Source organism: Oreochromis aureus, linkage group 2, assembly GCF_013358895.1.
Source record: "Oreochromis aureus strain Israel breed Guangdong linkage group 2, ZZ_aureus, whole genome shotgun sequence".
Classification (NCBI taxonomy): Eukaryota; Metazoa; Chordata; class Actinopteri; order Cichliformes; family Cichlidae; genus Oreochromis; species Oreochromis aureus.
This window is the reverse complement of record NC_052943.1, coordinates 27,340,210-27,365,837: the sequence shown is the minus strand read 5'-3', so window position 1 is coordinate 27,365,837 and position 25,628 is coordinate 27,340,210. Positions and strand designations below refer to the sequence as shown.

The following is a 25,628-nucleotide window of genomic DNA, read 5'->3' as shown; positions in this document are numbered from 1 at the left end:
GCATACCCAATCAGAAGAAGGTTTACCTTTAAAAGGGGGAGGGGCTAAGACAGCTTGTTTCAGACAGATGATGAGCTGAGGGACCCAGGATAAGATAAAGAAGGATTAGCTTAAATGGAGAATCATGCAAAGTTCTCCTGGTGGAGTTAAAGAGAAAAATTATGGAGATGGAAATGATCCAATGGGTCTTCAATGTAAATCCACCTTGATGTGTAACACTGGTTGGATTATTTACCCACTCAACATGATTGTGAATGTTTGAACCCTGAATTTCACACACACACTGACTGTGGGTCAGTTTATAACTTGGTCAGAGAGAAAATTAATGAATAATCAGAAGTTTGAGAAAAGTAAGTGCTGCAGTAACGAAAGCCCAGCGGCCCACTCAGACTAACCAGCTAAACTTACTGTAACATCCTGATGTTAAACATCAGCAGGCAGACAGCGGGTTGGATAAAATTCTTCAGTGTGTGTCATATTTTCAGCATTAAAGTTTGATTTATTTTATTCTGTCCAAAGACACAGTTTATTCTGACGCACTCACAGCCGAAGCCTCACCACAGCACCAAACAGTGAGCTGAACAAAATTCAAGATAAAATAACTGATTGCTATGTAAAGTGGATTTAAGGTGGAAAGTTGTATAGAAACATTCTCTTGTTGTAATGAGAGAACTTGAGTAAACACTTCTTCCTGGGTTCGGCCCCCTTCAGGGGTCACCACAGTGGATCATCTGCCTCCATCTCCTCCTATCCCAGCATCCTCTTTGGTCACACCAACCCTCTGCACATCCTCCTGCACTACATCCATGAACCTCCTCTGAGCTCTTCCTTTCTTCCTCCTGCTCGCAGCTCCATCGTCATCATCCTTTCCTATCGGCTTTGCCAGCCGTAGTTCCTACATTTAGAGTCCCTGCTCTTACCTCCACACTCCAGCCTTTCCTTATCTCTCTCTGCTTCCTCCTCCTCCTCCTCTTCTGTCTTCCGCCAGCAGTAGTACAGTTTCCACCGGTGCCCTGCTGGTCAGCAGCACCGGTGGTGGCCGTTGTTAACTCGCGCCCCGACTGATCTGGTATGGAAATCTCATTCATTCTACTTAATTTGTCCGGGGTGGGCACCGGCACTGTGGGCGCAGAGCTGTGAAGGAATTTAAACATGAATTTTCTGTGGCTGAGACAATAAAATCAAATCAGCAGAGAAAAAAATGAAACAATTGGATATAAATAAATGTGATAATCGCATGTTTTAGTATGTTTGAGCCTTTTTTTAACTGAACATTTATGATTTGATATCTGTTAAATAGGAGAACAGAACAACAGCAATGACCTCCAAACATGTGCTTTGACTCATCATGACTAAAAGAAGGACAATGTTGTGTTTTTGCCAAATTTCTCCAGTTCCAGGATTTCCCAAAATATGTTTCAGTGGCCTAAAAGAGTCAGGGAAACGGGGCCTGAGCCAGGATTTATGCTCATGTTGTTGTTCTGTTTTCAGTCCGGTCAGAGAGAAGATCTTTGCAATCAGTGGGTGACTAAACGTGCCGTTCATATCAAAGACTTATAATTCTAAATGTCTGTTTCTTTCACTCTGATAGATAAATTACACTCAGGTTACGGTGGCTTCAGTTTCACACTTTAATCTCACTGCTCGGAATAGTTTGATTTTTCAACACGGCGGGACACATCTCTGGTACCGGCGATTATTTCTGATGAGCCGCAGCGTGCTGATCAGGCTCGCAGTACTGGTCTTTGCCCACTGTGTGGCGCCCTGTGTCTGCAGACTGAGCCCTCCTGACTGCAGCTGCTGCTTGAAGTCACTGGTGAATTTATGTTTTTAGCAGCAGTGTTACAGAACAAAGCACCATCTGTGTTTCATGCACGACAGATTATCCTGTTTATTATGAAGAATTAATAAAGTCATTAAAGTGAAAAAATAAAATGCAGGTAAAGGTGTGTTTATCTTTGAATGTTGGAGATCCGTCTTAAAGGTTAAAAGGAGATTTAAATGCGTATGTGTCTGTGTGGCGTTTGTCTAAATGTGCGTTTAGTGCTCATGTGGACGCATCCCGCTCGTCCAATCATTGTTCTCGTAGGTCTGCCTCGGAGAACCAGCCTGGCAGCGGCTCTTAAGTCAGCTCCAGGATGGTTTGAAGACAGATGAAAGGTACTCGATGAGGGACTCTGGGGTTCCACGGTTACTTGGAAGTGGTTCCAGGGGGTCCGTGGTGGAGGCCTCGGGTGTTTTTAAGTGGGTTCCAGGGCATTTGGAGAAGCTCCTGGGAGGGTGTGGGAATAAGCAAGGTGCATCTAAAGGGAGGTTCAATGAGCTGCCTGACGTGCAGGCTGGATTCCAGGTTTTTCTAATGAAGATTGTTATAATTAAAGTTCAGGTCATTTTCAAAGGTTCTGGAAGATCCAGCAACCAGTCCTGCTTCTGAGAAGACACCAATGGAAGGAAGTCATTGGTGCACGTTCCTGGAGTTGTTAGATGAAGTTAGAAGAGATTTTAGCTCGTGTGTTTTCCAGGATGTTTTCTTGAAGATGTTCTGAAATTCCAGGCAGGTCCAGGTTCACGTGAAGCAGTTTATTGGAGTGTTTTGATTATTCTGATGGTTTGAGGATGTTTGGGTGGTTATTAAAGTTTCTCAGGGGGTGTAGATGACATTTTATCAGATGTGAGGGCTTTGAACAGTTGTGATTGTGTTTAAAAAATAATTATAGAAGATATTGAGAAATTTTGTTTTCATATTTCAGGATATGCTAGGATTCAGGGTCAGCTCAATGGATTTTTTTCAGGCAGTTCTGCGAGGGACATTTTGGTGATTTTTAAAGATTTGGGGATTTCTGTGTGGGAGAGAGGAGTTTAACCACAGGAGTATTTAAGGGAGATCCTTGTCGTCTGGCACTTTTCTAAGAGGCTGGCGGCTCTTGATCTGTAGTTAATCGGCCTTCATGAGTCCTTGAAGCGTTTCAGGTTTTCCAGGAAGGTTTCTTCAGCATATGCTGCAACTACAGGTGGGCGAGGTGCACCTGAAGCAGCTCCTGATGCAGTTTTAGATCCTTGTTTGGATTTTAAGGTGACTTTTAAAGGTTTCCTAAGGGCCGTGGGGATTTCAGCATCATATTTAAGGATTTTCAAGGATTCCTTGAAAAGACTTCAGATTTGAGGGTCTGTTTTATTTGGCAGCAGGCTTCATTACCTTCAAGTAATATTAAAGAATCAAAAGCACCATCAAAATAAAACAAATTTACATTAAATAAAATTAATACTGAAAATTAAAGAACAGCTTTCATCCCTCACAACTTGTAAAAATTATTCTCAGGGTGGAAAAAAATTAATTACATTTATTATAGCGCCAATTTCATTAATAAACCTGAAATTTTATTTATCATAAGGTTACCACTTAAGGCACATAATTACAGGCTACATATTAAAGCAGTAAAATAATATTTGTAATGAATATTTTCGCGAGCCTGTTGCCGTCTGGTTTCTAATCCGGCCCGTCTTCATCACCCTCCTCTTCATCGCCAACATGTTTGCAGCGTCTCATTGACTTTTTCTCTCCCTGCACAGAAGTATTTTTCCAGGCTTTCCAGACGTTTCTGTTTCCCTGGAGGGAGGCAGCGGGCTAAAGGAGGATAAATATTTAATCAGCGCTGCTCTGGAGTTTTTGCTTAATTAGAGGAATTCTGCTCCTGCCACGAAAACCAACAGAGATGACTGCTGCAGACGTCAGATCAGGCAAAACAGTGAGAGACGAGCTGAAAACGGTTATTACGGTTACCGTTATCATTATTATCACTGTTATTATCATTATTATCACTGTTATTTTTATCATTATTATTATCACTGTCGTCGGAGGAGGCGTGACAGGTCTTAGAGGTGCTTCTCTCTTTGACTTTGAAATCAAACACACATTTTAAAGTGGTGTGAAATAAAACAGCTTATTAGCGGTTTCCCTCCTGGTGTGTGTGTATGTGTGTGTGAGAGCAGAGTGCGTGTGTGTGAGAGATGGAGTGTGTGTGTGTGTGAGAGAGAAAGAGAGTGTGTGTGTGTGTTATTGTGTGACAGAGTGTGTGTGTGTGTGTGTGTGTGTGTGTGTGTGTGTGTGTGTGTGTGTGTGTGTGTGTGAGAGAGAGAGAGAGAGAGAGTGCGTGTGTGTTTTTGAGCGCCATATGTCCGTGCGTAAAAAGCGCACTTTGTTGTGGTATTTGCTTGCCGCCGTGTCTGTGAGGCTGCACGCGGGACGACAGAGGAGATTACTCCGTGTGGGGCCCGTTAATCCCGCGGGTTGGCGGCTTGTGGTCAGGTTCGGGGTGAAACGCGGAGCGCGCGCCGGGCCGGAAAGTTCGGATGAAGCCGCGGCCTCGGTGCCAGGGCCGGAAGTGACGGCAGCAGGTGTGAGACGAGTGTCACGTGCCGGTGTACCTGCGTGGCCCGCTGTGGTCTCGCGCTGGTGTTGCTTTGATTTTTTACCTTCTTCAAACTTCATTTTTTGCAGCGCGCGCGGCCCAACACGCGGAAACCCTTATTTGGCGCGCGCTTTGCAAAACAATGACGCAACGCGAGCTTTCAGCCAATGGGCAGCCAGAGGCGCGACCAGTATTCAAACGAGCGGCCCATATTTGGTGTCGGCCACGCCCCCCCCAGCTTCGCCCCGGTCCCCCGGGAGCTCCGGAGCCCCGGACCCCGGGAGAAGGAGCTCTCCGCCGGGACGGAGGAGCCATAAAGAGCCGGGGAGGGAGGGGATGAGATTCCTCGCTGCCCAATCCCCCTGCTCCCCCGGGAGCAGCAGCCTTCCTCGGCCCGGCCCTCCCTCTTGTTTGCTAATCATTTCATTTTACTCCTTTTTGAAGCGCTCGCCTGTTTTTTTATCCCACTTTTCATTTTTCCACAATCCGCGGCTGCTCGCCTCCCTCTGATCCCGGCTCTGCCGCTCCGTTCTCGCGGCGTCAGGCTGATTCTCCGCCGCCTCCTCTGAGATGCTCTCCCCGCTCTCCGCTCCTCTCTCCGACCGCCTTTAACTTCACACGGGCGCAGCTTTAAAGCCCGGACCGCTGCAAGCCGGGACTGGGATCTAAAACAACCCCGGAGACACCCACAGGGATCCGGGGCTCTTCTCTGGATCAGGACCCGGTACTTTGGGGAAGCTCGCTCGCTCGTGTGTCCCCCCCCACCCCTCCTCCTCCCCTCCTTCCTCCTCTTTTCTCCACCTTAATCCAGGTGGTCCTTTGGCTTTTTTGAGTGGCTGGTACAGGGAGGATTATTCTTCTTCTTCTTCTTTCGTGTTTCTGGTGAAGACAAAGCTCCCAGAAGGACACTTTGATGTTCTCCATCCAGGACAGCCTCCCCCGGGGGGCCCTAACCATGAAGGAGGAGCCGCTCCCCACCGGCATGACCCCGGTCCGCTCGTGGATGCAGGGCGCGGGGATTTTGGACGCCAACACAGCGGCACAGAGGTAAAAATCCCACAAAAGCACGCGGGTGACTTTTCGTGAGTGTGCCAGTGAGTGAGTGAGCGTGACAGTCTGGAAGTCCAGGTGAAGGTGGCAGTTTGCATCTTGCAGGATCTGAAAAGTGTCGCGCGCGGGGGGCAAAAAGAAAAAGGCAAAGTTAAACCAGCTGAGGCGCGAGGTCGAGCCCCACGCGCTCCGCTCCTCAAAAACTTCAGAACGGCAAAAATCCGGTTTGTAAAGTTTGACTTTGAGGTTCAGTGTGAGGTTCAGAGTGAGTCCGAGAGGCTCGGAGAATAAAAATGATCAGAGGCGGAAGCCTGCAAAATACTCAAACCTGTGGGAGCGCGAGGCGCTCAGCGCCTGGGCGCAGCTCCTCTCCGCCGGGGTCGGCTCCAGCGGCCGCCCGCCGCCTCCGCTCCACAAACCTCAGCGTGAAATACCGTCCACGGCACCCACGCCGGAATACACGGTGCGCGCACAGAGCGCGAGGAGGCTCGAAGCCGCTGCCCCGAGAACAGCTCAGAAAATAATTTTCACGATCACAGCAAACCTGTAAAACCCAGAATTAATTTATTAATAATCCGAATTACAGAAAATTAACCCCGCGTGAAGGAAAATAACCCTGCGTGAAAGTGGGTCACAGGTTAAAGGAAGCCGAAAGCAGAAAGTCTTCATTTAAAATCGCTTTGAAGCGATTTTTGTGTTTTTGTTATTTTTTATTTTTAGGTTAAATTAATTTCAAACTGCAGCTTAAATTTAACAACAAAAACACTCATTCAGCTTTTAATTAGAATCTCGCGCTTACATGTTTTATACTGACAGTTTTTACATTTAGGTTTTTTCAGTAGAAACTCCACATTTTTATTTTTTTCTACTGATTAAAACGCGACGCAGAATCTGAGAGTTTAAACTGCTTGAAGCATCTCCGGCTGAAATCTGACCGCCTCACTCAGATAAATCAATGCGCGCTTTTCTGCTTCAGGTTTAAATCACCTGAACATGAAGAGGAAAAAAATCCATCAGCAGTCTGAAGAAGCTCCACAGAAACCGCATCCGTCCACGGCGTGGGATGGCCTCTGACTCCCTGTAAACTTTAAAACATCTCCTCCTGAATTTGTTCTGTGGTTTAAATCCGTCTGAGCTCCTCACCTGCACACATCATCACTAACATTATTTTCTCAGCTCATCAAAACGCGTCAGTAAAAACATAAACACATGGGCTAAAGCATATTTGTAGTTTAAAAATCCAAAATCTTCAGTTTAATTTTAGATTTATTAATAAAATACCAAATTTAGCTTTAAAATAAGGAACAATGAGATCTGAAGACTAAAGTGTGTGAAACCTTAGGCACGTGTGTCTGCACAATAAATACATTTTGCATAACAAATTTTGCACAAAGTGAAGAGCTAAGCAGATATTTATGACAGATTTTTTTCAGGCCAAAATACAGATAAAAAAATATCTATAAAATTAAATAATTGCACTCAGTGTAACCCTAAGCTGCAGAGGAGGGAGACCTCTGCAATTAATGCATCCAGATTTTTTTCTAAAAAAGAAATATTGCTGCACACAAAACTCCAAACTGCAGATTTTTAAAACAAAATCACTGTTGCTGGAGAAAAGCTGAATTTATTCCTGTTTCTGGCTGAATTTAAACAAAGAGCAACTCTTTGTGTTTTGAATTTTACACTCTGAGGACTTTGAGGTGAACGCTCCTCACGGATGCTTAAACTCTGCTGCACATTAACGCTGATCCCGAGTGTCCGTCCATCATCCACACGTTGCTTTAATAACTGGATTCAGTGTTTTTGTAGCCTCGCCGTTTCCCGAGCAGGTGGATCTGAGCTCATTACACCGAGTTGCTTCTCTCTGCTCGCGTTCTTTAACTTTCTAAACATCCCGCCAGCTGATCAGTTTATCCTTTTACTGCCACCGTCTCAGCTTTAAATGTAGAAACTCTCGATTACACAGAGGAGAGGTCGCAGACTGTTTCTGCTGCTTTAAAGCAAATCTGGAATGACTGAAGCTGCACATTTGTAATCTTAAAGCAGCATTTAAAAGTGGAAGCAAATGGACTCATATGTGTATAGTGTGGGAAAGTTCCCACACTTATTGTGCACACGTTAATCACTGCTTTCTTTCTGTGGATAATATTTAAACGTCATTCAGCAAAAGCTTGAAAGTGATAAAAGCCAGAACGATGAGGAGGAAAGAAAAGAGGGAGAAACCTCAGAGGGATCCTCTTCCAGGACGGACAGATGTGCAGGAGATGCTGTGTGTGCAGCGCAGACAGATGGACAAAGAGTCGAGTTTCAGAAAGGAGAGGCAGAGCGGAATAAAGCACGTCACACCTGAGATGATTCAGATAATCTAACATGAACGAGGGTTTGTTTAATTCTGACGAGGGAGGTTAAATTCACTGCAGTTTGAGGGATTTTTACATGTGAGGAACAGGAGGAGTGATTGCAGGCACTCCAGCTCCTTCAGCCTCTCACAGTGGAAAGGAGTCAGCAATAAAAACAATAAAAAATGATGATCTGAGGGTAATTTTCCCCAATAAAAAACTCACTAATTGTCCATCACCCGTGCACGCGTAGCTAAAGCTGCACGTGCTCAAAGGATACGGGAAAGAAATGTGGCTGAGCTTCAGCGGGTCTGAGATGTTTTGTAACGTGACAGGAAACAGCGCCGCTGAAGCTCAGAGACACACGACCACACTGAGACGCCTCAAACACGAGGAGCCGGTCAAAGCTCAAACAGCTGCATCTTTACTCCCGACAGAAATCAGTTTTAGACGCTTGACGGGAGGATTTTTATCCACACGTGACAATCTGATCACATCGAGAGGGGTTTCTGTATAAGACATGGATAAAAAAACACAAACGCAGATGAGCTAAACTGCACGTCTGCATTAAAATCATTAAAACAGTCCAAACCTGACTGAAACATTCGTAAATGTCAAACAGAGTCCTCTCAGCATCGTCTAACCCTCAACGACAAATATTCTCCTTAGCAAACATTTTATGCATTTAGATTTAGACCTTTATCGTAACGATTACATCCTTAAAATCTGATTCTTTATTTGATCATCGCGTGTCACATGTCAAACCTGAGGAAATAAACGGCAGGTTTGGGGTGTAAATACGTCAAAAACACTCGTCCGTCTCAAAACCCTCAGATTTCTGTAAATCTCACACGGAGTTTGTTAAATTTTGGGTCTGAAATTGTTTTCTGAGCGTTCCTAGTGAAACTTCCAGCGCCGATAAAAAGCTATAAATTATATTTAGACATTTATGATAATCATAAATCACTGAAAGGAGGGTTATCAGACAAAAAAAATAAAAAACACAGATGACGAAGAAACCTCAGAAGGACGATGAGTGTTGGTGAAATAATAATGCGCAGCAGATGAAGTTCTAATGTGAAGAAAAACATGAAGCCATGAAAAAGCATCAGTGAAGGTTTCACCTGCACGGACGTGGCCTCCAGGCTCGTTATCAGAGCCACAGTGGCTGCACGTGAACTTTCATTTGAGGCTAAAGGAGACGTCTGTGATCCAGCAGTAACAGCAGAGTGATGCAGTGCGAGTTCAGCTGAAAACAAATGAGGTCAAACTTTAATTTTACTCTCGCATTTTAACGGTTTCTCGGCACATTTATATTTTTGTGTATTCGAAACATTTGTCAGGGCTGGAAAGAGCTTCGGGTCGACTTGTGTTTTCGTGTGTGTTGTTTTAATAAAAACAAAGTCGCTCGACGGCGCAGCAGACGTTGAGGTTTTTCTTTTTTAGTGCAAAGACGTGCAGATGTGAGGGGGGTGAAGCCTTCTTTCTGCTTTTACATTAGGAACCTAAATCATCAGCACAGGTTCAAAGCTGATCTCTGTTAAGTACAAACCTCAAGGGGACAAATAAGTACCTCGTGTTAAGGTTCAACAGCAGCACCTCGGAGGGAACGAACCCGGCGAGGAACCGTTTAACGTGATTATTTTTAAAGTAAATCAAAGACGGCTCGCTGCATTTAAATGTGAATGTATCTGGAGCTGGTTTAAAGTTAAAAACGGGACTTAAATGGACTGCTTTAAGTTTACATCAGTTTCACTCTGTGGACTTTCAGTACCTCGTGTTTATGTTGTATTTACGTTGATGTGAACGTTATTAATGAAGGTTAAAGCAGCTTACGTTCGACTGGAAGAAAGAATGTCGTCTTTTACTGGATAGAAAAGAGAAGTGGTTCAGCTTAGCTGTAAATCTCAGACGAGTCTATTTATTTATTTCTTTAACTCCTCGCTTCCTCTGCTGTGCATCCACACACACTGAAATCTCACTGAGGTTTCTGTGGGTTTAAACCTCCTGTGGAAAAAGTGTGACACGCAGAAATGAGCGGTTCGATTCATGAATGAGATGTTTTCATTTTCCCAGACTGAAACCTGGACACGTGTGCATTAAACAGACTTATTTTCATCCATAAGGACAACACGGCGTTATTAAATGTAAAGCAGTTAACCCTTTACACAGCAGCCAGTCGTTGTTTATGTAACAATGAGAGTTAAAATGTGGTTTCTTTGTGAGGCATTTATCAAACTGCTGTTCTGATCTCACCTTTGTTCAAGCAGATTGTAAAAAAATAATCAAAGTTCTGCAGAAATAAAATAAAAAGTTAGGTTTAAAGACAGAAGAAGAAACGCAGGCATGAAAATAAGCTTATGTGTAGAAGGCGGGGTGCAAAATCTGCAAAAGAGGTGATTAAATACACAATAAAACCTTAAAACGAGCGGGACACGGTGCAGTCCCACCGCCTTATAATGCAAACTTACAAACAGCACGATAAACTCGCCTTTGGAGCTTTCTCTGAAATATTCAACTGAAGTGATGCAGCTTAGCTGGAAGTGATCTGAGAGGGGTCAGAGGTCAGCTGGAAGTTTACCCAGCATCGTTTTGTTGATAAAAATACACCAGCGCTGTTTCCCAAAAACCCAAGAATGCAGTTAGTTAGAGGCGCATGTCATCATGACGGCAGCACCGACGAGACAAAGAGAATAAACTTTGTTTCACACAAGAAAACACAAAAACTTTATCGTTGAGCTGTTCCATTAGAAGTTCAGTGAACACCGTTTTAGTTTAAATTTACTGAAAACAAAGCACGAAAAACACAAAGTGTGTGGATCGCATGCAGTGAGGGTTACAGACAGTGTAATTAGATTACATTTGCTTTCATTAGTTCTTTAAAATGAGGCAACTTTAATGCTGTAAACTCATAAAAAGTGTTTTTTCCATCGCAAACGCACGAGTGCGACCAGCGAGCGTCCACCTTCGTCTGGTTTGATTTTTAAAAAGCTGAAACGCGGCGGACAGATTTTATTTTATCGCCACTGAACGTCCAAAGTGTTTGGAGATTTTTAACGATGGAAAATAATATAATAATAATAATGATGATAATAATAATAATAATAATAATATCAACCATCATGCCAGAGCTTCAGAATAAAGCTACAAATTCATGTTTTATTTTGAAGTCAGCCCAAAGTTTTCTTTATGTGAGGACGCATCCTGTGAGCTGATGTGGTCAGGCTTAACGTGTAGGGATGTGATTGGATGCGTGAAGCACAGACACATGATGTCACTTGCGTCCACAGGCAGTCCTGTTATTATTGATCGCTTATTGGGACCTGATCGGGCTGAAATCAGGTCTCTCTCTGATTCAACAGCTGATCTCTAACTTTTCAAACGTCCTGCTTACCGGGCTGATTGATTTAACCTTCCGGTGACACGAGCTCAGCTTCAGTTTGAAAGGTTTAGGGGATGCGTTCTGATGTTTAATCTTTTTCTTCTTTTGCTTTCAGCATAAATCCTGAGATGTTATTGTTCTCAGATCAGTGAAAAAACCTTTAACATGACTGGAAACTAAAAAAGCTCTTCGTTCGAGGTAGTCTGCAGTGTTTTTGTTGTTTTTGTAAGAAGACATTTAGAAGCGTTTTGAAAGTGTGGAGCTGCAAATCTGAATCAGTGAGTCGATCAGCTCCTGATCTGATCACTGAACAGCTGTAAGGAGTGTTTGATGCTGTGGATTAGAAAAAAAAAAGAGGTTTGTGGTGCTTTCTATTGATTAAAAGGCAGAAAGCAATCACACGTTTCATCCTGCAGTGCATTTGTGTATTTAGATGTGTAATCAATACCTGCTGATCTGCAGCAGCCACAACACAGGAAGGTCACGAGCTTTTCATGCAGGAGACAGGAGTTCATGCTTTTATTTTGAAGTTCTGTTTCCAGCTTTTACACCTTTTTAATTCTGATGTTTAGAGGAAGGAAGCACACGTTCACATGATGTTTGGCTCCTGCTGTACGAGCGGGAGCAGGGAGGGAGCTGGCCTCCTGCTGAGGAGGAGGAACAAACAGTGAAGAAGAGCCCGACTGTTGTACGGACTCATCTGGAGAGATTTTATCGTGTTTAACGATAGACGCCTTCCTATTTTCACACTATATTTACTTCTAATCAGACCTCCTTTGCCATCATCTTAGAAACACGCCTGGTGAGCAGGTGATGAAACAGTGTGTGTATGTGTGTGTGTGTGTCTATATGACAGCAGTGTTCACAGATGAACTCCTGACCACAGCCACACAGCACTCCGTCATTTCTAACCATCCACTTTCGTGCTCCATCATCCTGCTCAGGAGATAGTCCCAAAGATAAGGCACGCTCCGGACAGGTCTGATTTATCACAGGGCTGATTAACGTTCAGGTACACCAGGAAATTCATATTTTCTGCTTTTAAAGCAAAAAAATCTGCATATTTCAGGCTTGTTTTAGCACCAGACACAGAAGTGTTTTCGGGATCTGTACAGTCTGTAGTAAACGTCCCACAGACTGAACCCCGTGTTGTTTCACCGAGTGTTTCAGTCTTATTCCGTCTGCTGTCTCATGCAGGGTCACCGTCACAGTTCAACACATCTGAGCTTTAAACTTTAAGTCTGACAGAAATGAGACAACATGGGAGGAAACCCATTTTTTAAAGAGGTTTCCATCCAGGACGACTCATCAGTTTAGGTTTGAGCGTTCCTGCCAATAAATAACAAGGAAGAATGTGTAAAAAAATCATCGTTATGCTACTCGATCCATCAGATGTGAAAGATTTCACAGTTTGGCGGGACAGCTATCACAGGAAAGACTGAAAAACTCGACCCAAATCTTTGAGTCTCGTTCAAGCCTTAACCTCAGTTATTTGTCAGATCTGCTGTTTGTTAAACAAACTTTAGGATGTTTCTAATGAGCGACGACTTTTAAACGGTCATTTCTAGAAGCTCTGTAGAAGCTGTAACGATGAGGTGGAGATTTTTCTCACGCTGTTGGCAGGTGTGTGTTTATAATATGTGTGTGTTGAAGCTTCAGGTGAACAGATTTCCCTCGACCCTCCCTGAGAGGAGGAAACGGGAAGAAAAAAGAGCGAGCAGAGTGAGCGATCCCGTCCTCCACGCCCCGTCTTCCTCCTCTGGGGCGATCAGGGCGAGTGGAGGGGGAGGTGGGTGGCGGGTGAATAAACGTCGACATGGGGATTTCCCTCTTTGGCGTCATCCGTCATCAGTTCAATCATGGAGCGGTTGCCGTTCTGCTCGGCAGTCCCCCGTGGTGGGCGGATTGGTACTCGGAGACGGGCTGTGGCGTCTGGCAGTGATGGATTCTCGCGTTGAGAGACTCTTTTATCAGAGAGTCGTAACTCTCAGCGGCGGCCACGGATGATGAAGAGGTCGGCCAAGGCCTGCGCTCGCTCACCTTTTTCTCTGTAACGCTTTACTCTCTGAGTCTGGCGAGGAAAAATGCATTTCCTCCTCCTCCTCCTCACTTAAGTTAAACTCTGAGCACCTTAAAAAACAGCCGCCGCTGTCTGTAAATCCTGTCCAGCACGCCGTCCTCCTGGAAGTGCAGCGATGTAAACAAACGCCGCCACGGGCAGCTCGGCTAATCACGGGCGGCGAGAAAGACAGAAAAAAAAAGCTGCAAACAATTAACCCGAGAGGAGCAGGTGACCACGCTAATGGGCTCGGCCTGTGTGTGTGTGTGTGACAGGGTAAAGGATGTGTTTGGGAGGAAACAGCTGACTTCAGGTAATGTGCAGCTGTGTTAGCTCAGCTCTCATCCATCCTCAGCAGAGGAGGTAAAATATTAAAGCATCACAAGAAGACGTTTCTCTTCATAAACCCAAAGCCAAACTGAACTCTTGGAAGCGGCTTCTTGACCACAACAGCTCAGATTTACAGAGCCCTGAAGGCACTGCGCAGACCAGAGTCGATGAATAAATGAAAATGTAAAAAAAAAGGTTTGACAGGATACTAAAGCAAATATTTCATGATGAGGCCGAAGCTTTAACCGTTTCTCTCCCCCAGAGGAACTGGAGGAATGCACCTGAACGCAGCACGCATGACGTGGTCCAGAGGGCAGTTAAATCTACATGTGGACCTAAAAGTTCTGATTTTCAGACCAAAGAGAACCTGAAATGATGAAATATCTGCACATCTCATACTTCACTGTATTTGGAGCCGATTTATGAGCGGGTCTCGTAACCCGACTGGTGCTCGCCTTTGTACGAACCCGCGCACTTCCAGGTTATAAGATTAAGTTTTACTGTCTGAAAGATCAAAACGGCCAAAATGTAAATTGTCTGATAACTCAGAAATCAACAGTTTTGCATTTTTCTTATTTAAAAACAGGAACCCTGAACGCACCAGTGAACACAATCTGAGGACGAACATGAAAAGTTTTGTTTAAATCGATTACCTTCGGGGTTAAAAATTTCAAGTTTATCTGGTTTTTCTTTCCGTTTTTTTGACCCTGTTAGTTTTCCATACATACGTGTATTAAACTGGAATAATTACACCAAAGATCAGACAAAGTTTTTAAGCAGTTTGTTTAACAAATCTCTTCTAAAGTAGTATAAAACAGTATTTCATACTGTATGCACACAAATATCCTTTTGTTGTCATTTGTGAATTGCCTTAAATGATAAATAGAGGAGCTCCTGGTAATCAGATTACCTTAGTCAACCAGGAATACTTAGAAATTCTTAACCTTGAATGCGCAGCACCAGCTGGATTAACAGATGATGCTTTTATCTACCAAACTCCATTTAAAAAAAGAGCTGTTTAACTTTTCGTGTAACACTCTCAGTGCGTGTGTGTGTGTTGGTTTGACGTTGTACGGTAAATGTTAATGATTTGGTTGTAGACCGGTTAGTGATTTTAATCCTGTTTGTGTTATGTTTTTTTTCACTCGTGCTAATTGAAGGTGAAACTGCAGAACAAACAGCTGCAGGTCAGATTTTGACGTCCGTGAAACCTCGTCTGCTTTTACACTTAGATGCATTTTCACACATTGAACACCTCACAGAATGCACTAATTAGCACGCGTACTCCTCTCTCACACACACACACACACACTTGGTCAGAAGTGTGTGTGTGTGTGTGTGCAAAAGCCCCTCAGCTTAAAGACTAATTTGTTGGTAATTGCAGCATGACAGGAGCAGCCATTCCAGCATCGAGCCACTGTTTCCCCGAGCCAGTCGCCCTAATTAGGAATGACACACACTATTAAGGTGCATAAATGGAAATCAGTCAGCGGGCGTTTCCTCCCTGACGGCGCCCGCCACCGCCGTCGAACCCACAGCAGACCGTCGCTGCACCAGAAACCACCCACAGTGCATTTCTCACGGAGTCATCATTCTTAAACTGTGAGGAAGAGTAGGTGGAGTTCCTCCAGCAACACAGCATAGAGCACACGTTCATGTAATCTGATTACTTTTAAATTATCATTACTCTGTGCAAAGTTTAAAAAAAACAAGCTGCACAACTGATGTAAAATAGGTGGTTTTTACCGTGGAGTTTGGTGTTGGAGCTGAGATCGATGAATTCTGTCCAGCTTTGTCAAAGTTACACAAACTCACAGAGTTGCACAGGTGGCTCAACTCACAGTGATTTATTTTAGTGTGTTTTTAAATTCTCGCTTCTCGCTGGACACTCACCGTACGCTCCACAGCGACGCTCCACAGCTAGGACAGCAGCTCATTGACTCCGTGTGCTCCTTCAGAGCTTTGCTCCAGCAGATGGGCTGAAACTGTATTTAGTGTGTGCAGACTGCATTTTATAGGCAGTCTAACAACTTAGGTAACATTAGAGCAACACAAAACTTGCACATGCATGTATTCCAATTATTCAGTCGTGCCGATTATGGGAATTTTCTGGGATAAATGGCAAAACAGGAGGCGTCCCGGAGATGGTTTTAAAATACAGGAGAAACACAGGAAGTATGGGAGTGCTGGCAGGTCTTCAGATTTCTGTTTTATGAATCGGAGCTTCAGATGTGTGAAATGATTAATTTCCTCTTGGTGCTGAGACGTAACATAGCTGCTCCGATAAACAAGAAATGTAAACTTAGTTATAAAATATAAAGTTAAAATATTTAATATCCACATGCACAGGACTGTGTGGTCACTGTATGTCCACAATATATCATTTGAAGTGTCGTACTGATCTGAGTGTTTTGACACTGTTTGCTTTCCATACGTACCTGTGTTTACTCAGATTAATTAAACCCGAGGATCGGGAGGGGAGGCGGCGTTTGAAGATGTGCTCTCAGCGCAGAGCTCGCTTCGCTCTGATGCTTTCAAACAGAATTTTTGTCCACACGAAGACGGACACGTGCGATCGCGCTCAGACGACCTGCTGGCCGTCTCCTCGCCGCTTTTCAGCCTCGACTCATTAGTTCATATTACATGGCTAATAAGAGCTAACCAAACAGGTGTGTGTGTCTGTGTGTGAGAGAAAAACAACACACACGTCTGATTGGGTAAATGTATTCATGGGTAATTGTGCAACCTGCATAAATCAGCACACACACACACACACGCGCACACATACAGAGCTGTGCACAGGAACAATATGTGCATATTTTAACAGGCCGAACTCAATATCCACAGCAATTAGAGAGGAGCTGCTGTGTGTGTGTGTGTGTGTGTGTGTGTGTGTGTGTGTGTGTGTGTGTGTGCGTTTCTGCTAATTACATTCATTCTGGGCGGCTGCACAGGATGAGATTTCTGTATGTTCAACAGTAACGTGCTGAAAGAAGAAGGTAACCAAACAATCTGTTTTCTGACCTCACACCTCTGAAGATGCACCTCACCTGCCCGTCTGAGGAGGCTGGCGCCGCGTCGTGGTTAAAACCTCACGTGTGTGTGGGTGTGTGTGTTTGCGTCCCTTCCTGCTGTTTGACAGCAGACCGTGCTCCTGGTGAAAGCAGAACCCTTGAATTGAAAACGAGCTCATCAGGATAAAATGATGTGTCTGCGATACGAAGCTCTCATCACAGACAGATTTATATTATTATGGAATAAATCAAGCGCACCTCGTCATTACAGACATATGTGTAGTGAGATTACCTGAATGATGATTCAGCTGGCTGCTGTCGATGCTACCTGTAACAGCTCCCCTCTACACGTTACTGATGAGCGCGTCCTCGGGTTCCCATCAGCCTCGGCTGCTCTCTGTTTTTACCTGTGATCAGCTAACGTGCTAAACAGGAAGTAGGAGCTGGGTCGCAGTTTGGATTCAGAGCTGACAGAAGTTACTGCTGCTCCTGCTGTGATGAGATTACCGTTCAGTGTGTGTGTGTGTGTGTGTCCTGTCAGGGTGTGTTTGCTCTGAGTTTGTTTCCAACTGAATCAGATTTAAACATCCACCGTTTATTTGATTAACATGCTGGCAGCCAGACAGACTGTGTGCATGTGTGCGCGCGCGCTGTATGGCTCATTAGGCCCGTGTGATGTGTGTGTGTGTATTTATATGTAAGTGTGTGAGGCAGCAGGCCACACTGGTTAAAGACTCAAACAGCGGTCACACTCCATCTCCTGTTTGATTAATGTCATGGTGTGTGTGTGTGTGTGAGATTTATTTTCCAGCTTGTGGAGGTTTCGCAGTACCCAGTCTGATCATGAAAGCGTGGCTCTGAGGGCCCCGGTGGTCCTGCATCCAGAGCTATGTTTAAACAAATACACAAAAGACTCAGGAAGACAAAACAAACAGAAGGACACAAAGTGTGTGTAAAGAGAAAAAACCTGTACAAAATGTGCAAAATAAAAAGAAGCAGATATAAAATTACTGAAGGACACGCACACCTACAGCCAGGCGGCTGCATGTCAGGTGTAAATGTGCCTCATGGTGGCAGCACAGTTTGTGTCTCCTGCTCACTTTAAGGTGGATTTATTCTGCTTTTCCTTCTTTATACATGTCATATATCTCCAGTTCCAGGGTGGATGTTCAGATTACGCATGGTGACAGATTCAGAAGTCATAGAGCGGTCAGACTAAACACTCCATCTCTAATATGGTCATCTCAGGCACAGAAGCCCCGCCTACCTCATAAATCTTGTGTTTATGAGGAACTAAAAAATGATCAATGGCACAAGTGCCAAAACTTGCAGTTCCTCTAACGTCCACCAGAGGCTCCAGCAGTGAGTCGGTCCCCACAGACTCCCATGTTAAAGTTTTACAGCGGAGATAAACATGTTTACAGCCTGGTACACAGACTGTCTGCTCTCTATAGTGAGAATTTAAACTCACCTGTTTAAATGGTATGATGGCTTAAAATGTGCGTTATTAGAAGCATGGCCTCTTTGACTGACAGGTGGATAGTGACACAGGTAGCTGTAGCTGCTAGCTGTCTGCTAGCTTCACCTGAACTGGACCGAGCCCTTACTGCATCTGACCGATGCTATGGCTGCTGTAAGGCTACGGTACTAACAGGTCGACTAGCAGGTATCTGAGTCTGTGAATCTCCCATATCATCTGTGGATGCAGCCTATTAATCAAGCTAGTTAGCTAAAGTTATAACTTCATGGTGGCAGCTCAAACTTTAGCTCTGTGGCTTCAAAATGAAACCAGTCAGTTGGGTCACAGGTCGAGCTTTTGTATAAATTCTGCATTAGAGTCCAATACAAGATTAATAAGGACAGTTCGATATTTAACATAATTACCTGTAAATGAGAGGAGGCGACTGAATTTGAAAGGAAGTTGTGCAGATTTGCAGAAGTTTGGATGAGAGGCGAGTTTCGGCGGCGCTTGAATCCCAGAGAAGGAGAGACGGAGGTTTAACTGAGCCACCGTGAGCGTGGATATGAACTGACTGCTCCCTGCACCGGCTGTCTTGCTCAGTAATTGTTTGCAGAGCGCTCAACACGACTCCTGCTGACCTTTAATTTCAGACTTTGCAGTGGAAACGTGCAGATCGGCGGCCCTCATTTGCCTCGTCGTGTTTGTTCTGTGTGTGTGTTTATTTATTTATTTTTCTCCTCTCTGCCTGTTGGCGTGTGATTTACACTCCGGGCATGTTCGAGCGAGCCGTGTGCCATCGATACTGTTTTTATTACACCTTGTGCCAAGTGCTAACAGCCGGATACGGGCGGCGCTGACGAGTGGATGCAGCCGCAATTAGCATAATTGAAATAATAATAATGCTAACGAGCCTTCTGAGTGGAGGCAGAGCAGAGAGGGTGGCGATCGGCTGCGTGGACGGGCCGCTGTAGATCATTGTGTATAATTGGGATAATGGGCTGGTTTAGTGGTGGAAGTGATGCTTTTGATGGCGTTCAGGATGAAACAGGTGCCAAATTCACCGAGCCGCTTGTCTCAGTGTTTGTTTGCTTTAAAATCCACATTTATGTCAGCTTCACTGCGATATTAAACACCAGCAGGTCTGCAGGCTTTGGGTTTTATGACTCCAAAAATGTGCTTTTATTTAAGTTATATCTGAGAAAAGTGTGCAAACGCCCCATCAGCATGGCTGATTCGGGCCTCATCTTGGTGCGATCGCACAGGACGCCTGTGTTCAGAAACGGACTTGATACCAGGCTCTGTTTTAATGTTGAGGCGCATCAGTATATGTTTAATTTACTCTGTCATTTGAAGTCAGAGGTAACGTGTCCGTAGACCACCATCACTTTCCTCGGCCCGAGTGATGAACGTCTGGAGTTCATCCAGGTCCAGGAACGTGTTGCTGTGAGAGCAAACGTTTCAGACGCAACTCCATAAAATATCACAAACTGATCCAGATCCAGGAGGGGAGGAAATCTCTAGCCTTATGCTATCAGGTTTTCAGAGATCGCAGCAACCAAGAGACAGAAAAATGAACTACTTACATTAAACCCATTAACCTCAAAGGCTTCAAAGGCGCTTTTACTGAGAGTTTAGCAAACCTTTGAATTCGGCCCTTTGCCTTGTTGGCTGCTGGTCTGTTGGAGACTCTGTTCCTCAGTGATTGTTGCAGTTTGACTGTGAGCACGATTACTCTAAAAGCTTTGGACAGGTTTGCATGGGAATGACTTGGAAAGGAATAACTCTGAGCTGATCTGGATCTGTCTCCAGGAATTTTTCGAAGGGTTGGAGTTGGATTTTGCCAGAGTCGCCCTTTGTCACCTATTCTATTCATAACATCTACGGACAGAATCTCTAGGCATAGAAAAGGTGGACGGTCACTGGTCGAATGGTGTTTTTGCAGATGATATGAAGGATTTTTAGCTTCGTAAAAATAAGCTTCCTCTGAAATGGTGCCGGGCACCCCCGTAGAGGACAGGGTGGGGAGCTGAGCCCCTCCTGTGCCCGGTTTTGTTAGAGTTTTCTTCCTGTTAATAGGAAGTTTTTACTTCCCACTGTCGCCAAGTGCTGCTCAAAGCGGGCCGTTTGATTGTTGGGGTCTTTACCTTATAATACAAAGTGCCTTGAGGTGACTGTTATGGTGATTCGGTGCCTTATAAATAAAATTGAAGTGAATTTAATTTATTCTCTCCTGGCTGGGAAAGCCTGCTGGGGAAAGAGGGTTTGGGTATCTGATCTTTGGCTTCTGCCTCCAGGACCTGGAGACCAGACTTCACAAATGAATGTCCACTGAAATACAAGCAATTGGTACTATTTTCAGGAACTTAGGGTCCAGGGAATTAAATCAGACTTGGTTTTCTCCATCTTCATGTGAAAAATGACAGATAATCGGTTTTGTTTACTGACTTGTATCAAACACAGAGCCTGTTTGTGTGCTTTCGATGCTGTTTTATTGTTGAAGGATTTATTTTTTTCGCTGTGTTTCCAGCGTAGCTCCTGTCAGGTGTATGAAAATAGAAACATGGATAAAAACAGATGCTTGTGGAGTTTTTTCCTTCTCTCGGGATCTCATTGAAAATATCTGTCGGTGAACGTGTTGAAGCCTTGCTCACTGTGATTCCTCTCGGTGTTATTTTTACTTTAACACCGTTGTGTTTTCTGACACTCAGCTGCTCTTATTCCCACCGAGCCCCCCTTAAAACCTGACCGACACACACCTGAGCTGCTCCTCCTCCTCCTCCTCCTGGAGTTTCTCTGCAGACTCTTCACTCGGCCAAACGCTGCGAGTTGGAGGAATTAGCTTTCAACAAACTGGCCTACAAATGAGGCATTAAGCATTGGTAATGGGGGTGCAGAAAGGTCATGGCTGTATTAATCTGCCGTCTGGGGAATACACCCGTGAGCCGGGAAGCTCGGAGACCGAGAGAGAGCACGGGCGAGCTTCCAAAAACAAACCCTGAGCATGAATAAATATTTATCTGTGCCCCGGCGATCATATTGATCATAAAGCGTTTTAGGAAACAAAACGAGCAGGAAAATGAGATTGATGTAAAAATATTCGGCTGCTGTTTGGAGCGTCTCCCCCTCGGACACATCGCGCTTCTGTGGGCTGAGAGCAGAGGTCTCTTCCTGCAGGAGCATCGATTTTATTTCAGGATCAACGAGGATTTTTTTTTTCCATACCAAAATAAAATCAGCCGCTGACACTGTTGATGTTTTTGCAGCTTTCACACTCAGTTAAAGGCTTCCTCAGATTCTGGAGGTTGGAAATCAAAAGCAGGGTGACCTCTGACCCCCAGCCGGTGGTTGTTTACATAATGATAATCAGCATTAGAAGCAATGCTCTCCGTAATGATTTCATTTCTGCCTCCCTTTTTATTGAAACGTAACAAAAAAATAATTTAACATAAAAATCTGTTTGTTCTTTTGTTCTTTAAAGTTTAATTTGCTGCCTTTGTGGTTTTTCTTTCAGTATAAAACATCCGCCTGTTGCTGCTGTTAATCTTAGAAGGTTTAAACTCATTTATTTAACCTCTTCCTGCAGCAGCAGTTTATCATGTGACTTTGCATCTCTTTATTTAATGTTAATGGAAGCAGAGGAGACGGCACATCCCAATATCTGTAAAAGCAAAGATTAATTATAACCTTGTGAAGGCCAGAAAACTCACATCACCTTATTTTTATTTATTTATGTGTCCAGGTTTATTTGTAAAACATTCTAAATCTAAATAATAAAACGGCAACGAATACCACAGCGTCTGTGATTGGTCCGCTTTGTGGTAACATTGCGTGTATGACACTGTGTGATGATCAGCACAAAGACGTTGTCGCTGATGTCGTATCAGGCGTGTCGTTCCCAGTCAAAGCGTCTCCTGCGTTGGATTAATGTTTTTTGTTTCCCCCAAAAAACTCCTCCGTGATCGTTCTCGCTGTCTTTCACAGCGACTAATCTTAACCACGCAGCAGCACATTAACGACTATCGTCATGCTGATTGTGTCTCGTGTTTTCTTGGCTTTAGTTTGGTCCATTTTTGGCGTCTTCTTCCTGTCGTATGATGACGTTTGTCCCTGCCCAATAGTTTAACCGTCATCCTCCATCTTCACTGTGCTAATGTGTTCATATTAGACTAGCTATAGCTCTGTAGCTAGCCACCAGGTTTCTATATATTAACCATCACTGCTGTACGTTTTAGTTCTTTAGAAATACTTTGGACAGATTACGGTATATTGTCATACATGGAAGCTAGCTAGCTAACTTCTTACTAACCTCCAACTGCTAAGTTGACTTGACATAGGACATGGTAGTAAATACATGAGGCCGGTTACCTTGACACCCGGATCTTGGATTGTCCACTAGTGACAAACCGCCACCTTCAAAGGGAAGCGCCTTAGTCATTCTGATTACAGAAGAAAGAACCAGCGGTAAACCGTTAATGTTGTTTTCAGTAACTGAAGCCACTTGCCCAATGTTCACACATGATTATGTCCACTCTGAAGAGTTGGAATTCATTTCATTTCATTCTTCTGTTGTTGAGCTTTTATTAACTCCAAGTCGAAAATGATCATCTCACTTTTAAGGTGCCCACCACAGCAACACGGGCCTATAAATCAACATAAATCAATTCACTGTGCTCCGTGTGCGAGTTCCAGATAAGTGTGTGTGATCCTGTTGAGTTGAAAGGTAACGTTTTCTTTCTCTGTTTCAGCGGGGTTGGTTTAGCCCGAGCTCACTTTGAGAAGCAGCCGCCATCCAACTTGAGGAAGTCCAACTTCTTCCACTTTGTGCTGGCGCTGTACGACCGTCAGGGTCAGCCGGTGGAGATCGAGAGGACTTCCTACGTGGACTTTGTGGAGAAAGACAAGGTGAAAAGATTTTTTTATTTCTTCAAGAATCTTCTTCAGATTTTAGGTGTTTTTAAAAAATTTACATCTTTAACAGGAAAAGAAGAGGTCAGGTTTTTAGGCTTAATATTCTAAAATACCAGGAAAAGATCTAATTTGTAGGAAGTGTTCTTACCTTTCTTACATCAAAGACCCATGTCAGGTAATGTCCCCTTAATTCCTGAACAAAGCTCTTATGGGAAAAAAACGAAGAGAACAAAGGATGAAAAGAAATCTAACAGGACTACAAAATAAAGCAGGAAACATGTTAATGATTAACATTAAATAAGAACAGCCCAGTACATGTGGTCAGAGCAAGACTTCCAGGGAACGATTTTAAAGTAGAAGTAACACAGAAAGCGGTCCAGAGGTTTATTATTTGGAGGAAACTCCAATTTTGAAAAAGTTATTGTTTTATTTTGAAGGTGTAATTCTGAAAACTGCCATGGTGCTTTTTTGTAGTCAGAAGTGACCATGTTTGGACGAGAGGATAGAGCTAAGTTAGCAGCTACGGCTAGCTAGCTTACTTAGCAAGCTCCATTCATAGCTTCACACTCAGAAACAGATACCTGCTAATCAGTATCATCCAGATAAAATCCTACAATTTCTCTAAAACTGGAACTCAGACTTCTTGGACAGTCTGTTAGTACAATTAAGCGCACAGCAGCATTTAAAGTTCGACATTTTAACATGCAAGTCTGTGGAGACTGGCCTACTGTTGGAGTCTCTAGAGGACACTAGGGGAACTGCATCTTTTGACATTTGTGTTTAGCTTTATTTTCTGATTTTGAACCTTTAAATTACATCTGGATCTGGATGCAGAAAACCTCAGTTTTAACGTGACTATTGGGTTTAATGAGCCCCAGTAACAACAACGAAATCCTGGTTATGTGGAACTTCATCTGTAAGACGGGTCCCATGTTGAAAGAGAATTTTTGACAATTAAAATGAAGTGTAAATGTCCAAAAGTACAAAGTTTGGATCTGTTGTTGACAATATACAGAAAGTACATGAGAATCGTTTCCGCTGCTAATAACACTGGTGATAATCATAATAACATCCCGACAGGTTTGTGGGTGTTTGTTCTATGATCGGCTGCCAGCTGGCACCGTATTCTCCTCTCTACCCACTCACTCACCTCACCTCTGCTTTGACCTCGAGTCTCTCGCCCCGATACACCCCCCCCCCAACACAAACACACTGGGACTGAGCCAACACTCCCGGGCACAGTTGGCACCGAGCGGCCGACCAACACAGGCTGAAAGGAGGGAGAGCAAGGAGGGGAGGGAGGATAAAAAAGGGGAGTAAAGGTTGAAATAGAGAGGAGAAGAAAAAGATGGGAGGAAAGGTCAAGACAAAGGAAAGGAGAAAAGAGGCGGATGGATGGAGAATAAAGGATGTTTTTAACTACAGAGTCTGAGGCACAGATTACCTGACAGTTAAATGCAGGTTTAGGCGTAATTAGAAATAAAACCCTGAACTTTACCTTCACACAGGTAAGAAAGTGATCAGAGAGCTGCGGAGGTCAGACATGACATCACCTGTCCTGCCGACGAGACCTCCAAAACATTTCCGAGTAAATTTCAAAATAAAAGCTTAAACTCAAATCTGTTATTTTCTCATAAAGCAGTGATGCTTGGATGCCATTGATGGGTGTGAAATGCATTCTGGGACGTGTCCTGATAACACAGAGCATGAATGTCTTCTAATGTGACTTTATTGGAGCTTTGTGTTCATTAATAGGGATCAGGGTTCAGAGAGGTCAAAGGTTACAGGGAGTGTCATTCAGCTGCTAACTAAATTAATTTTAGTTTATTGCTTTTGTGTTATTGTTTAGTTTTGATTTGCTTAGAGTCTTTTGCTTTTAGTATTTGGTGTGTTGCACTTGACCAAGCGTGTAAACGCCTTTAACTGAGAGATTCTGGTTAGACTGTGGTTTGATGGCGGTGCAGACTCTTTTTTTAACTTTTACGTTGCTCTTCCTTACCCTTAGAAAGGAGCAGAAAACATGAATAGCAGGCTAATATGACACCTAACAGCTCTAATATTTGGGAAAAGGACCGTGGGTCTTCTGGACCAGCTTTTGTTGACAACTTGTCATGTTTCACAGCTCGCTGAGCTCAGCAGAGGCGTCCTTTCAGTGCCTTTTACTTCAACATATCATCTTCATCATCTGCTTTTCTTAGGATTTCTAAATGACCTTTCTGCAATACTTTCTTACATGTCAAATGCACAGTCAGGATGGCGTTGTTTACGTGTACTTTGTGTTTTTGTGACAGGAGTACAATGGCGAGAAGACCAACAATGGAATCCACTACAGGCTACAGCTCCTCTACAGCAACGGTGAGCCGAGTGTGTGAATATGCCACTGATCTGGAATCAGAGGTGGAAGTCTGTAAAAAGAAAAAAGGCTGAAAATGCTTTCTGTAAGCTGTAAACATCCTGCTAGCGAGTCATTTTTGAAGGTAGAAAAAGAAAAAAATTACAACTTTTTCCTCAAACATTTGCTGTCAGAGTTTTTCCGTTGCCTCCTCCTGCTAACTGAACCCTGAAGAAGATTTTCCTGTTTTTGTTTAGTCCGTTTGTAGCTCCTGACTCTGAACCAGGCATCTTCATTAGGACTGGTTTCCAGTTACACTAAACCAGTTTGCAGAAAACTGCAG

The 25,628-nt window shown here is 43.9% G+C and overlaps 1 protein-coding gene and 1 long non-coding RNA gene across 5 annotated transcripts in view; one reads left to right on the top strand and one right to left on the bottom strand.

Moving 5' to 3' along the window:
- Positions 1–5,322: 5,322 nt before the first annotated feature.
- The window catches only part of LOC116329674 (transcription factor COE3-like), a 147,778-nt gene continuing 127,472 nt past the window's right edge, over positions 5,323–25,628 (top strand). For 3 of the 4 annotated variants that reach the window (XM_039621586.1, XM_031751734.2, XM_031751733.1), the window contains exons 1-3: positions 5,323–5,456; positions 22,791–22,947; positions 25,245–25,308. In XM_039621586.1, the coding sequence (XP_039477520.1) occupies positions 5,323–5,456; positions 22,791–22,947; positions 25,245–25,308 (355 nt within the window). Of the gene's footprint in view, positions 5,457–22,526; positions 22,663–22,790; positions 22,948–25,244; positions 25,309–25,628 lie in introns of those variants that run through there. The other variant, XM_039621592.1, reaches the window with a different exon arrangement.
- LOC120443282 lies at positions 22,834–24,189 on the bottom strand. Its single transcript, XR_005615309.1, has 3 exons — positions 24,104–24,189; positions 23,102–23,158; positions 22,834–22,928 (listed from the first exon to the last, which is right to left on the bottom strand). It is a non-coding gene; the product is annotated as an uncharacterized LOC120443282 (long non-coding RNA).